Here is a 14,525-nt window from a genome sequence, read left to right as displayed (position 1 = left end):
AATAGTAATGCTAATTGTTTTCTATTGTCTATTAAAAAATAAAGCTCTGATTCAGTTCTTGGTGTTCTACCAAACATGTAATGGGGTCCCAGAAATAAGCACATGGTGGTTTTTATTTCTTCACTCCCTAGTCTAGTGTCTGTATTTGTGATTTTGCTGGTATTTTTCAGCCTCTCACAGGTTGTATATAAAGCTTGTCATTATGTGTTTGTAGCAGTGTGACAGGAGACAGAAATTTGGGATCTGACACTAAAATATTCCCTTTTCATCTGAGTTTGAGATGATATTTTAGACAGATGTGTCCCCAAGAGCTGGGAATAGGAAGGCTGGAAGCAGAGAGCCTTCTCTTGGCCATGTGAATACACACATGTGGAGTGTTTGTGCCAGAACACCTGACTTACAAGTGAGTCATATTTTTCCTCTGACTTTAGAAATTAAGATGTAGTGATGTATAAATATTACCTGAATCTTTTATTATTTGTGTCATAGTATGTAAGTACTGTGCTTTACTAGAGTTGGCTCTTTTAGCTGCCAGAGGCCAACACTGGAGTGAATATTTGATCAAAACTATGCCAGCAATCCCAAATTAGAACTCCTTTCTTGCCTCTCATCCTCCCTGAAGGTGATGGGAAACTCTGCCTTCCTATGTAGAAGCTGTAGCTTCTGTTTAACTTTCAGGCTTAGACTATAATTTTTTATTTAAAGAACAATTCATATTACAGCTGCATTTAGTATCTTTGGCACTGTTGGGAGACAGGATATGAAATATTTGTTATATTACAATTTATTTTGTAGCACGGTCCTTATGTGGTGTTTGCATTTACATAGTTGGCAGTTGCCTTTCATTTTAACAGGGTGTTTATTTCTTGGAAATGAATTCTATATTGTAATTTTGTGAATCTTAACAAGCATAAAGTCTCAATGATTTTCATGGTGGCAATAAAGCAGAAGCAGCTTTTTTGAAGCTGCTCTGCTCACCTATAACAACACAAACTTTCAGTGTGTTTGCCAGGAACACTGATGAAGGGACAGCTCAGAAAAGCAGGGTTTAGTTTCTAATCTAAACAGGACTAAATATTAATTCTAAATGCTGGAAAGATTGAGAGGTAAAATATTCACCTGGGAAATCTTGTGCAAACCACAACTATGAAGGTGCATCAGTGGAAAGGGAAAGCAAATATTGGGAATTTGGGTGAAGATTGGCATCCCAGACTCCTGATTAGTTTTTAGCCCATGTTATCTTTTGGAGGGTAGTTCAGGGTTCTCAGTGCTACTCTTCAAGATGATGTGTGTTCTCTTTAAAACCATTTGAAAACCATTTAAAACTTGTTCCCCTTTTGGCCCTTTTCCCAGCCAGCAGAGGACAGGGGCCCCTGGGTGGGAAAGGTGACATCCTGGGATGATCCAGGGCTAGGAATTGCTCCTGGAGAATGAGCTTACCAATTCTTTACTTGATAACAGGAACCACTTTTTGTCCCTAATACATCATATTGCAGTTTATTGTGCTTAAATTTGCAGTTGTAGAAATGGTAAAATAGATTTTACTGATCTGCAAAGTGTTGTGAATTTTCAGATTTATCCCATGGCTCATATGGTTGGACCGGGGAGCTCCTTTAATTCCTGGGGGTCTGAAATATGACCAATAACATTTCCATGCTCAGATAGTGGGAGGATTATTTCACTGTTGTTGTTGTTATTATTATTATTATTATTATTGGGGTTTTTTATTTTATTTTTTAATTTTTTTTTTTTCACTGGCTGTTATGTACCAGTTCCTCTCCACACTGGTCTTACTGGGAGAGTTAATCCAAACAGCAATGTGCCCTGATGGAGATAGAGAGGGATAAAACAGGCTGGGAATTCTGGCATTCTTTTGGGGATGGGACCGTGAGGAGTAAGCTCTTTGAAGATTAAAAACATCACATAAATGCTAAGTGTTCATGTTACAGAAAATTGGCGAATCCTATTGTAATGACTAAATCTCCTTGCACTCCCTGCACAGGAGATGTTAAACCTTTGATATGCACTGGGGGAAGGTCTGATAGAACCAGGGAAAGCTTCATCCACAGGATGAGCCACTGCTACCAAAACCAAGGAAAAAGTACAGCTGAATTGAATAATTCCTTTTTTTAAATACCCAAACCATGGTGGTGTTATCCTTAAATTCCTGTTATTGCTAAATCTTGTGTGAAGCCTTTATGGAGGTGCCCTGTGTAAATTGAGTGGAGCCATTTCTGATATTCCAGTTATGGAAGATTCCTTAGGAGTGGATTCATTTTTCCATTAGGGAAGGCAGGAATTCTTAGTCTGTGTTTTCTCCCAAAATATTCCCAAATGGATTCCTTTTTAGCAAGGATGTGTGGGTGTGAAGGTTGACTTTTTAGTCATAGCTGGTTCATTTATCTCAATTGTATTTTGCAGTTGGTTCCTCCAATTTGGGGTTGTTCCCAAACACTCTTTACTTTCACTTGCACATTTTACCTCTTTGAAGCTTTTTAGTAATTGCTTTGGTTCTTGACAACTTCATAACCACAGCCATTAAGTCACAATAAAGACTAATGAAAAAAGTAATAAAATTTCCATGTATAACTAGGATGAAGATTCCTAAGGGAAATATTGAGCGAGTGATTACAGGGAAGATAATTGTCTGGTTAGAGAATTATATGCCCTGTGAGTTTGATATTAAACCTCTAAAATTGTCACTTAAAAATCAAAATATTAGAATTATGAAAAAACCTGAGCTGGAAGTGAGGAAGAACTTGAGACAGGTGAATTTTTCTTGCTTTCTGAAGGATGAGCAAGTTGTCGGTTTTATTAGAATTCAGGTTTGGTTATTTTTGGTAAAGAATAAATGCAGTGTTCTGCTGATGGCTGCAAATCATTGCTTGCTTTGTGTACTTGTGATGTGCAGGGCTGGTGAGACTTTTTTTTAGTGCATTGACTTAGCAAGCTGCTTTTCACCTGTTAGTGACATTGGAAATTCAGATTTCAGGGTGTGTTTGGAGAGTATTGGGAGCATTTTGATGCTTCCGTTTCTGGGGAAATACTTCAGTCAGTCAGATGAGCTGGAAAGATTCTTGACCCTTCACCTTGACTGACCTTTTTATCCTGGGTTTTCTCTTCCTGCTTATGCAATATTTTGTTTCCTGTTTTGACTTTCAGCATTGTTGATACCTTGTGGTTTTTCTCCCTTGGATGGGCTGGTTTGGGTTTTGTGCTGGGAACCTGTGAACCAGAATAAATCCTTTATTTTCACGTGGTCAAATGAAGTATTTCAGGCTTTTGGGACAAAGATCAGCTTTTTGGTGTGGTCACTGCTACTCCTCCTAATGGCAATGATGATTTGCATGGAGCTTTTGTGATTCTGGAGGTGTTTCTGTGTCCAATTAGTTCTACCTGATGTTAATTGGTCAGTTTATAGTAGCCAGGACAGATTAATTCCACCTTCCTCTCAGTTAAACGCTTGGAATTCTGCCCTTTTCACTGATTAAATCAGCTTTTTATAGTGCTTTTACACAATATCTTAGCTCATTTATCACACATCTGTCTGATGCAAGCTGGAATTTACATCCATTTCAGTGCTGAGACAAGACAGGGAGAGGTTAAGTGTCTCTTGCCTGGATGTCTCAGGCAGTATTAAGAGTTCAAATGCTTTTATTCGTCACCTTTGCTCCATCAGACAAGTGGCTGCTTTGGAAAGCTGCTTTGGGTCTCAGCCTCTATTTCTCAGCATTTTACATCAGGGTGCTTTCATTTTGAAGGGTGGGGGGAAAAGCCTAGTAAGGGAAGGTGTTTTTGTGGCTGGCCTGACTTTGCAAATAAATATTAAATAGGAATTTTAAACACTTTTATTGTGTTTGCTCTTGATGCATTTATCACAGGGAAGGTATATAATAACTTTTTCTAAGCTGTAATAACTCCACTAGGCTTGGCCAGCCACTCCTTTCAACCTTTAAGCAGAGACTGTAGTGTGTGGCAGTTCTTATATTCCTTATGTTCAATAGTTACATCATCAAAAATATCTATAATTAAGGAAGATTTTTAATTCCTTCTTACAGTATTTGAATAAAACACTTTATTGAGGTAATTTTTGCAAACCTTAGCTCAGATGCAGAGGCCTCTGAGGAAGTACCACAGAATATACAGTGTGGGTACTTTGATTAGTGAGGAATTAGCTTTGATAAAACCATTTTCTCCTCTCTTTTTCCAAAGCAGGACGTGAACAAACAAAAATATCAATATTACTTGTATTTAGCCATGCAGTTATATTTTTATGATGACTCTTAATAATTTTCACTAGCAGCCTGGTAACAGCAGAGCAGATTTTGCTGAGGCAGGTATTTGCTGCCCAGTTTTTGTTGTCAAAATTGTCCTTTCAGTGTGAGTTTTGGAGGGGACAAAGGTGGTGCCATACCCCAATCCCTACATTTCTCACAGGGTATTTTAGAACCTTCCCAGAAGGTGGGGGTGGGATTACAGGATCCTACAGGATGTGGAAAGAAAAAAAAAATATCTCCAGTGAACAGAGATTCTAAAATGAATGGAGAATGTGGCAGCAGAACTTGCAAAGCTCCACTGGAAGGGTTGATTTCCTGCAGTTCAGTTTGAACACTTTTATAGGGGTGACAAAACAAGCTTTAAGTCTAGAGTTGGACTTGCATAATCTGAGTTTCAGATACAGTTTTAGTCCAAAATGAAAACTCCAGGATGGCTTGGTGACAAATACGTGAAAGCAGAGCAGAACCAGGTGGTTTCCAGCACGGGCCAGTTTTGGAAGGCACTACACATTCCATTACCTGGATAGATGGGAATTAAAACAAAAAACGTGGAATAGTACGTCCATATAAACAGCCTGAAGTTTTAAGTAACACTAGGAAACTAAAAATACCCTCTGCAGTTGGTGAGCTGAAGGTTTGTTACAATTACTTTAAGCCGGGTGACATTTTTAGCTGAGGTTGCGTGGTTTCATTTAAACTTTATTAAACAAACTGGAGCTGGAATATTCCCTGGAGAGTTGGATGCAGCACTAATCTCCTGTAAAACTGTCTGCAGCTTTACTGGAAACCCTCCAGCTGAGGTGGCACAGGAGCTTTGTGTTAGCAAAGTTAATGTACACACAGTGACAGCCTGGGACTTGGTTTCACTGGTGGCTTTTGGAAGTGGGCAGATAGATTTTTAAGAATTATCACATAATATCTAATTATTGAAACTTGGTTTTGTTACCTTGAATCAACCTCACAGTCAAAAGGCCACTTGTGTGGTCTGGGGGTGAAAAGGATTTAAATGAGCAGCTCCAATTGAGTTGCTTTCCCTGCAATAATATTGAGGTTGTGCCACCTGTTATTGGCAGGTGGGATGTGAAGATGGTTTTTGCTGTGTTCACTACCACGAACTCATCCTGGGAAGTTGTCAGTGGCTGTTTTCCCTGTCAGGCTGTGAATACAACAAGGGTGCACCCCTTCCTGTAGTGTCTGTCTCCTGTGTCTAATGACAGCAGCTCTTCTCAGAAGTGTTTGTAGACAACTGGCTCCTGGAAGTGTTTGGGGAATCTGTGCCTTTGGAAAAAGTGAATATTCCTAATGAAAGGATTTCAGTCAGTAGGAAACAGGTTTGTCAACTACACTGCTGTCTAAAGGCAGGGTGAAAAACCCCTCTGTGTTCTGTGATGCTTCCTGTGTGTTGGGCTTGTGGAATTGAGAGAAAAAAGGCAGCTTCTGGGGATGAGAGCGTTCTAATTTCTAATATTATTATAGAAATAGATGTATTGCTTCTAGAAATGTTCCTTTAATAATTGAAGACTTAGTTTTATTTCCTCTCAACACGCCATCATGTTCTATCTCTGTTGAATAATTGGTGCTTTGGTGTTGGGATTTTGTATTCAAATATTTTGCCTTCCAGACTTGTAGTAAACATTGATAATATCTTTGATTTATACTCTGCTCATTTCAGTTGTACTTTCATGTGCATGGATCTAAATGTATAATGAACTTATCTTGACAAAGCTTTGCAGATGATTTTAAATGGCCAGCATCAGTCATTTTAATGGCTCCTGGGGAAGGGATGGAAGTAATTACCTTTTCTGTTATTCCATGACCTTTTTCGTAGTTTATGCATGCAAACAATAATACTGAGTGGGCTCTGGCAATAATAACTTGCATTTTGAAACGTAACATGGGCTGGCAGTATCAACTTATCACTCCTGTTAAATACACTGATAGTGCAGGGGCTTTTTTAAGATCTTGGGAGTATTGCTTGACAATTCTTGTTCCCAACCTTCTCTTCACCTTGGCTGGCACTCCAGTCTCCACTCCCATGGGTTATGGGAGATACCTTTATATATTGGTTTTTCCTACTCCTGAGCACTGCCTGGAGTGCACTCTGGGCAGTCAGGGCTTCTGTAAGCATCAGCTTAGCAAATGCTGTGTTTGTACAGAAACTTCTGCCAAAAAACCTCAAACCAGATTGGATTAAATGGTGGGGAGATCAAAAAATTAACAGAGAGGGAGAAGAAACCAGAGCACAGAATTTATTTTTGTTAAAGATATGTGTGTATGTGCAGGTATATAAAAACTGCAATAAATGAGAATATTTTCATCCCAGAACTGTTGTTTGGTTTAGTCTAGGATCCAAGTTGTTTGCTTTGCTTTGCCAAAATTACAAAGCCAGTAGCTTCCCCTTTCCATGATCCCTGAGCAGTCCCAGCACTCATTAAATGTGGGGAGTTGTCCCTGCTGGCTGAAGATTTGTTGTGCTTAAAGGTGATAGGAGGTGAAGCACTTCTCTTCATTTCCTCCTTGTTGGAGTGTTCATTAAAGCATCACCTGTAAAGGCACACAGTGACTCTGGGTAGATGTTAATGTGGAATAATGGAATTTAAACACCTTGTAAGCCAGGTAACAGTGTGAGACCAACATTCTTCTGCCATGTAATTAAAGCAGGCTCGTTTTAGTAAAACAAGATATGTGCTAATGATAATCACCACTGTGCTAATTGATAGCTTTGGTGTGTGTGGGTCACACTTGAGGTTTATCTCTTAGATACTTTGTTTTTGGGGTTTTTTTCTTTATCGTTAGAAGTACCCAGACTCTCTAATAAAATTGGCGAAGAAACATAACCCAATTTCTGTTTTTACACAATTGTTCAGTGGAGCTAACATCTGTTTCAGTGTTGACTTGGATTAAAATTAGGGAGGAATGTTTTAATGTGATTTACTTTTAAGGATTGATTTTTGCTTTTGATGAATGAATTAACTGAAAAGTAGACTTTTACTGAGTGCTGGATTAAGCCCTCAAGTGCTCTGTTTTATTTTGGCTGACAAAAAGCTCAACAAGCCTTTGGCCATGGCAGTGTTGTTTCTGTCTGGCTTGTGATAGCAGGGTAAGGAAAATGCCTTGCTATAAATACAGTGACCCAGCTCCTGTGTGCAGCATCATTTCCCTGGGCTTCTGCATGGTAAATTGCTTTTTCTGCACCACTCAGGAACTTCCAGGGGATCCTGTGCCATTCCCTGCAGCTTGGCTTTGGACAGAGGGCTTGTTTTGTTCCACGAGATCCTTCCCTTCTTAAACACTTTCTTAGAAAGTTGCTCTGTGCTTGTAAAATCTGAAGGCAGCACTGCTTTCCAGGGAGCTCCCAGGCCAGGATGAGTGGAATGTCATCACATTTTCCACCTTTGCAGTTGTGAACAAGTTTGAACAGGTGTAGCTGGCAAGCAGATTTTGCCTGTGCAAGGGAATCTTGGGTGAAGAATTACATGCAGTCCAACATTTTATTCCTATTAAGTCAAACCTCACTGCACTGTCTCATGAAGTTGTAGTGGTGATAAAGTATTTTATTTGTTTTAGTACAGAAAAGCAGACTGATTCATAGATGAAACAGCTTGAAAGATGCTGTTGGAGCTGCTCTTAATAATAATCACCATTGTTAGTTGCAGATAATTTCCCTGGCTTACATGCAATGCAAAATTGATCATAAAGCAGCCTTATTTTCCTTTGTGTGACAAGAATGGTGCTGAATTTAGAACAAATTACAATCCACTATTGTAGTTAGAAAACTTAGGCAGTGAGCTGTTGTTCACATTGATGGTAACCACGGGTCTGCTTCCCTTCTCTCTTTTCAAGCAAGATGAGATGATTAGATCTCATTTTCCCCAGTCACGTTTTCCCACTCTTTAGGGGAAATCATGCATTTAATTTCTTTGTGTCTTCTTATTGTAAAGGTAAACCTAAGGAGTGGAGGATTTTGAGATTCCTTAAGCTATTACCTGTCTGTAATGTCTTTATTGACCATATGTGTTTTTTCTTTCCTCTGTTCTCAGTTACAGACATAGAACTGAAGAGGCTCAAAGATGCTTTCAAGAGAACTTGTGGCCTCTCCTATTACATGACTCAGCAGTGCTTCATCAGGGAAGTTCTGGGTGATGGGGTCCCTCCCAAAGTTGCCGAGGTGAGCTGTGAATTGCTGTTTTCCTGGGAAGCCAAAAGCAGTGGATCAGGGGCAGCTGGATGCTGCTGTGCTCACACAAATGTTTATGGGGTTGATTGAATTGCTTCCCATTTTTTAATGCAACATCACAATGCACATTCTCTGCCTGAAAATGGTTTTCCAGACTTGGATGGTGGCTGGTCAGGGATGTGCTGGGCTCAGAGCTACTCCCAACCCTATTCATACCTGACTTTGAAGTAAACCCAAATATCCACATGTAAATTAGGGCAGTTATAAGATTGGGAATTTGTAACAAGACCATAATAACAGATTTTATTTACTCCAGAGATGCACTTGCTGTTGGTTTCTTTGAGATTCCATTGGCTGTTACTTTGTTTTCTAAAGATGAATCTTTATAAGCTCTTAAAAATAAATTTGTTCATAATCAATGTATAAATGAGCTGAAAAATACCCAGAATCAAAATTTACTACATGGATATAAACATATATCCATATGTATACGTCTAAAAAAAATAGTAATACCATCCCACACATTTGCATGTTTACAAAGTTCTTTTCTTTTATAGAGTTACCCCTTTCTTGAGAGAGATATCAAAATATTATTGGTAGTGAGACAAAGATGAGGCAGACCTTTCAAATGATCTCTTGCTCCATGTCATTTCTAGTCACAGCTTCTATTTTTGGCATCCTCAGAGCTGTTGACCTCAGAGGCAGGGTGCAAGTCTCCCAGTTTTATTTAGATAATGTGAGTGCTGAAGTGTTGCATTGCTGAAGGTTTTACACTCTGGCAGAGTTCCTTTTCCTGAGCTAAATCTTTCCTCATTCTTTTTTTTTTCCCCCCGTTTCTCCTAAGTGTTGGCAAAGAGGATGATACTACTTTACCTCTGTAAACAGTTGGCTTTTCGTGTGGGTGTTTATGGCTTAGCAGGAAAATTTGCAGTGGAAAAGGAGGGATCTGATTTGCCCAGAGCTTAAATTCTGTCTTCAGTATGAATTTTTGGGTGTTTTCTGGATGCTTTGAGCGTTGGTAACCCTGATGATTAAACAAAAAGTGTATCTTTGACAATGTATGATTGGTTTGAAATAGCATAAAATACTGATAATTTTATGTTCTGTGTTAACTTGTACTTTTATATCTCTGTTATTTTAAGGATAGTATTAAGGATTAAATTACTGATTTAGTCACAAATAGAGATTTTGGGGTTTCAAATGTCTGCTGGCTGGTTTTTATTTTATTTTTTAAAAAAATCTGTCCTTAAAGACAAAATTTTGGTGATGATTATCTCTTTTAACACTCATGACGGTTATAGAGCAGTTCTTGGTTTCCAGGTGGTGAAATAAAATTAATGGAAGACTCCTAATTGGTTTTTGATGGCTTCTCATCAGAACTCATCTCAAAATTTGAGTACAAATTATGATGTACTTGTAGCATTCATACTCAGGCAGTGCAGTATCAAATCTGAGAGCTTGAAAATTGTAAATTGGGCCAAAATTGGGATTTGAGTCAAGGGATGCTTTGTAATTCCTGGCTTCAGGATGGGCAGAGGCAGGCAAAGTCATTAGGCAGCTGAAAACTCTGAATTTTCAGCCTTTCAGTCGCTAAAACAGATCATTTGGAGCCTCAGGTTGCTGGGCTGTGTACTCTGCATGTTGTGAATAATGACTTTTCATATCTGAGGAGCAAGAGACCTTCAGGAATTTTTTCAATTAAAAACACAGGAGTTTTAAATTACACATAAAGCAGAGAACTGAAACCAGTGGAACTTTGCTCCAAAAGTTTGGGTGATTGTCTTGCACATTTTTTAAATGTTTCAGGACAGTAATGTTCTGGGAGGATCTCCTGGGAGAATGGATTTGAAGATATTAATAAAAGGAAATGTAGAGATGTCTGTAAACTGCAGGAAAGCTGCTCAGGTGGTGGGAAGCATGAGCACAGCTTTGATTTTTAAATCTTGTTATACTCTTCAGTTGCCCATGAAACAGAATGTGTCAGGCTTAAATTTTATTTTTTAGAAGTACTATTATATTTACTATAATGATAGTAAATTTTACATTCTGAAATGCAAATTGCTGTGATTCTGCCTGGGTGTGGCTGTTTTAAGTAAAGCTGCAACAGCATTAAATCATTTTGGAAAACACAAAATTGCATCACATTTTGATGGTGCATGTTATTAGAAGTTTTCCAAATGCCACACCAATGTGAAAAAATGTGGAGTTCCTTCCTTAGAAATTGTCACATTACTCTTCAGTCTTTATAAACTCTTCCCAAGGAGTGATTAAGCAGCTAAACTCCAAGCAATGCCAGCTGCCCGTGGTTGTAATTACATATATTAAATACTGATACATTGGACATTATCCATAGAGTTCCTTTCCTCTGTTTATCTCATGAGCAATCCTTGTGTTGTGTTGAAATAATGTATAAGTGTAATATTTGGTGCTCATCTGGTCTTGCAGCTGAGATGTACAAAGTTCAGCAGAAGTGAGTGGATAGTTGAGCTGCATATTTAAAAAAAGTAACAATTCCAGTGTAATATGAAGGTAAATTGCTCACATGGGCAGCGTAGCCTTGAAGGCATCTGGTGAAGACAGAAGGATTAGACATAAAAAGTGTGGAATTCAAATCTCTGCCTCAAAGTCTCTACAATTGTTGTGTCCAAATAAAGCACAAATTCAGTTTTAATAATTCAGCCCTTCAAGCATTTGTAAATGGATTAAAGTTTAGTAACAGAAGAGGCTGATCTGATCCCCCTGAGGAAATGAAAGTATTTGGGTAATGCTGTGTCTCAGAGTGGGATGGAGGTGAGGTTCAGGATGTTTTGTGGAGATTTAGATCTTGCTGTACATTGATTGACATTCCCATGCCTGCAGACAGATTTTGGATGGAGGGATGGGTGGGTGGGTGGATGGAGGGATGGGTGGATGGATGGACAGACAGACAGACAGACAAGGAGAGGATTTCTGCAGGTCACACAGCACTGTTGAGGTGTGTGCAGCCAGGCTGCAGGAGCAGCAGGAAATCTGGTGTAGCCACTCTGTGTTAGGTGTTCCCTCATCCTGCCACCACAGCACTGTGTGGCTTGGCCAGGTTTAACCTCGCCAGGCCCAGGACTGGTTTTGTTTGGGCACTCCCAGTCCTGGCTTAATTTTGACTTGTAGTTGAAACCACCCCGTGATGGTGCAGTGACTCACGGGGCTCTGGTGTTCCCCTCTCTGCTGCCAGCCTGGTCTTGCCTGCTGCATCCCCTTGATTCCTTTGGGATTATCAGAACCCAGCTTGGAGGAGATTTCAGCCCTAATAAAGAAATTTGGGGAAATAACCCCACAAGCAAGTGAGAAGTGTCTTCACTGGAGGGTTCTAACCTGGAGTTTATATATTGCTGTTCATGACTTGTACCTGTGTTTCACCAAGTAAAGGCTGCTTATAGGTACCAAAAGAGCTACAGAAAGGTAACACAATTAATAATTCAAGTGTGTTGAGCTGAATGTGAGGTGAGGAGCCTAAAACCCATGTAAGATGGAGCCTCAGTATAAGCTGCTGGTTTTACTTCTGACATCTCTTTGCCCTGGTTCTGGTTAACTTCTCTATTTTTGGTTGACTTCTCTATTTTATTCTTCTAGGTTATCTACTGTTCATTTGGAGGAATATCCAAAGGGCTGCACTTCAATAACTTGATAGTTGGATTAGTTCTACTCACAAGAGGCAGAGAGGAGGAGAAAACAAAATGTAAGTGATGTAACTTAAAGCAGTAACAATGAGACAGCAGATTGTGAGTGTAAAATGTGACTGTTTCACAGTGAAGACAGAACTTTTTAAAGCATTTTTAGCTGTCTTTTTTGAAACAAAATGCATCTTTGTTTTCTATATTCATCAAAATGAAATATTTGCCAAGTCATCACAAATGTCAGTGTTGGGATCCTACAGAAAGCCTGATGGTCTCTGTATGTGGGCAGAGGAAGGAGGATGGCATTGATATTTGTCCAAAAAAAAGCATCTGCCCACTGAGTACTGTTGTTTTGTCTTCTCTGTTAATCTGACTTGATAATACTCGTTTTCCTTTTGATTACAATGGTAAAAGAAAAAGATCTTGACTTAAACCTTGTGGACCTATATTGAACTTGGATCAACCCAAATTTTTAATCTTTTAGTTGTTGCACAGCCACTGACATTCTCAGCCAGTTATAAACTTTAAATTTGAAAAAATGTCACTGCCATAGATGTTTACACATCTTTCTATTTCCTCAGATATTTTCAGCCTCTTCTCTAATGAATCTGGGAGTTATGTTGTCCGTGAAGAGATGGAGAAGATGCTGCATGTGGTTGATGGGAAAGTCCCAGAGTCACTCAAGAAATGCTTCTCTGAGGTATGTCACGCACCTTTTCTCCTGTTGCATTTGCCAAAAAGTCAAGATTACATTAAGTAGCTTTTTTTTCATACTCATGCACTTATGGGAACAAACTGACCTTGTTTAAACGGGGTAAAAGCTCATGGTTTTTTGTGTTGTGGTATTGCATGTCATTTCTATCGATGGGAACAGTGTTTGGTGTATAAATGCAGGCATTCTCTGTGGTCCTGTATTCACTGGGCTGCTTGGAAAGAGATCATTTCCCAACGGTAATCATGTCAGCAGGTAAATTTAAATACTAATACTGCTGGTGGGAACTTAGTCATTAGTGTGAACATTTTATTGCAATCAGGGAAGAAATCTAGAACACAGAGCTGAGAAGAAAGAAAATCTGCTCCCTGGATTTAAAAATGCCTGACAGCAGTGGTTACTTCAAAATAATAGTTTTATATTATTGCTTTTGTACCATTATTCCTGCCAGGAGCTACAACATTTAATTATGCTTTAGGTTGTTTGAGAGATGTAATCTTTATGGAGCTTTGCTGAAGTCCTTCTCTAAACCAGGACATTGGTGCTTTGCTATATTCATAGATGATTCTTTGACTCCAGGGATCCTGATGAATTTTCAGGGTTTTTTGCTTGGTTTGTTATCAGAGGACTACGACCAGCAAAATGAGACATCACTGTACCCTCCTCTGGCAAAAGGATTGACCAGATTGTCTGGAGGCTTTATTTGTGGCTATCAGGTTACTTAATTACTTTAGATTTTATTGTTCTGTGTTGGAGATAAGTCTGGTTGTGGGCATTATCTGAACCAGACTCTGATCTGGTCCTTGTGTCCTGTTGGCTTTGGAGGCAGTGATTGCATTCCTGAGTCCTGGCTGGCATCATAAATCCTGAGTCCACTGCAGTCCAGCTTTGGAGCTGACCCATGGTGCCATTTCCTATTTATAATTTCCCATCAGTGTGGTGTGATGAATTGCACCCTACAAGTTAATTGCATGCTGTCCAAGAAATCCAGAAATACTTTATGAAGCCTTGCAGGAAGATGAGTATCAATCTGAGCTTCAGAGCATTTTCCTGTTCAAGAAAATGCTGCATATTGATTTTTCTTTTAAAATGAAAATAGTGTAATAACCCACTCAGCAGGATTTACTGGGCTCTTAATCATCCTCAGTCATTGCTGGAGAGTGAGAAAGTTTAATGTTCCTGCTGTGGGCCTTCCTGTCTGCCTTATGGAGGATGGGTTTGATTTCAAGGATGATGTTTATAGGTACTTCTGTTCATCAGAATTATTGCATGTACTCAGCTGGAAGTAGAAGCTTTAGAATATATCTTAGTTTCCCTTTTGTTTCTGAAATACAGGGAAAAAAATTCAGTGATAACTGCATTGCTCAAGTTCCGTCATAGTTCAGCTGTAATCGTTGCTTGCTTCAGATGCTTTCTTCCTCCTGTGCAAATTTTTTCTGTCCCTCTTCATTGTCCTTCCAGGGAAAATTGGAGTTTTAATGATTCAGGTCTTTCTGCCTTTATAAAGAGCAGCACAAAAAGTAGAGGGAAAGGGTGGAACAAGGGTGAGAAAAAGTTCTTTTCTCTTGATCCAAAGTATTGGAGAAGTGAAAGAAAAAGAAATCAAAGTGAGGGCGGGCAGGCCCTGGCACAGGGTGCCCAGAGCAGCTGTGGCTGTCCCTGGATCCCTGTCAGTGCCCAAGGCCAGGCTGGACAGGGCTTGGAGC

At 39.4% G+C, this 14,525-nt stretch overlaps 1 protein-coding gene across 4 annotated transcripts in view; it reads left to right on the top strand.

The window, feature by feature from the left end:
• USP32 (ubiquitin specific peptidase 32) overlaps positions 1–14,525 on the top strand; it is a 62,156-nt gene that overhangs the window by 11,151 nt on the left and 36,480 nt on the right. For all 4 annotated transcript variants that reach the window (XM_014254982.2, XM_005525914.3, XM_014254981.2 and 1 more), the window contains exons 2-4: positions 8,318–8,445; positions 12,064–12,169; positions 12,689–12,807. In XM_014254982.2, coding sequence (XP_014110457.1) covers positions 8,318–8,445; positions 12,064–12,169; positions 12,689–12,807 — 353 coding nt within the window. The remainder of the gene's footprint in view (positions 1–8,317; positions 8,446–12,063; positions 12,170–12,688; positions 12,808–14,525) is intronic.

This window comes from Pseudopodoces humilis, chromosome 23 (assembly GCF_049639895.1).
Source record: "Pseudopodoces humilis isolate 2021_Gansu_Grassland_sample_001 chromosome 23, ASM4963989v1, whole genome shotgun sequence".
NCBI lineage: Eukaryota > Metazoa > Chordata > Aves > Passeriformes > Paridae > Pseudopodoces > Pseudopodoces humilis.
The sequence above is the reverse complement of the archived record's forward strand: the minus strand, read 5'-3'. Positions and strand labels throughout refer to the sequence as shown.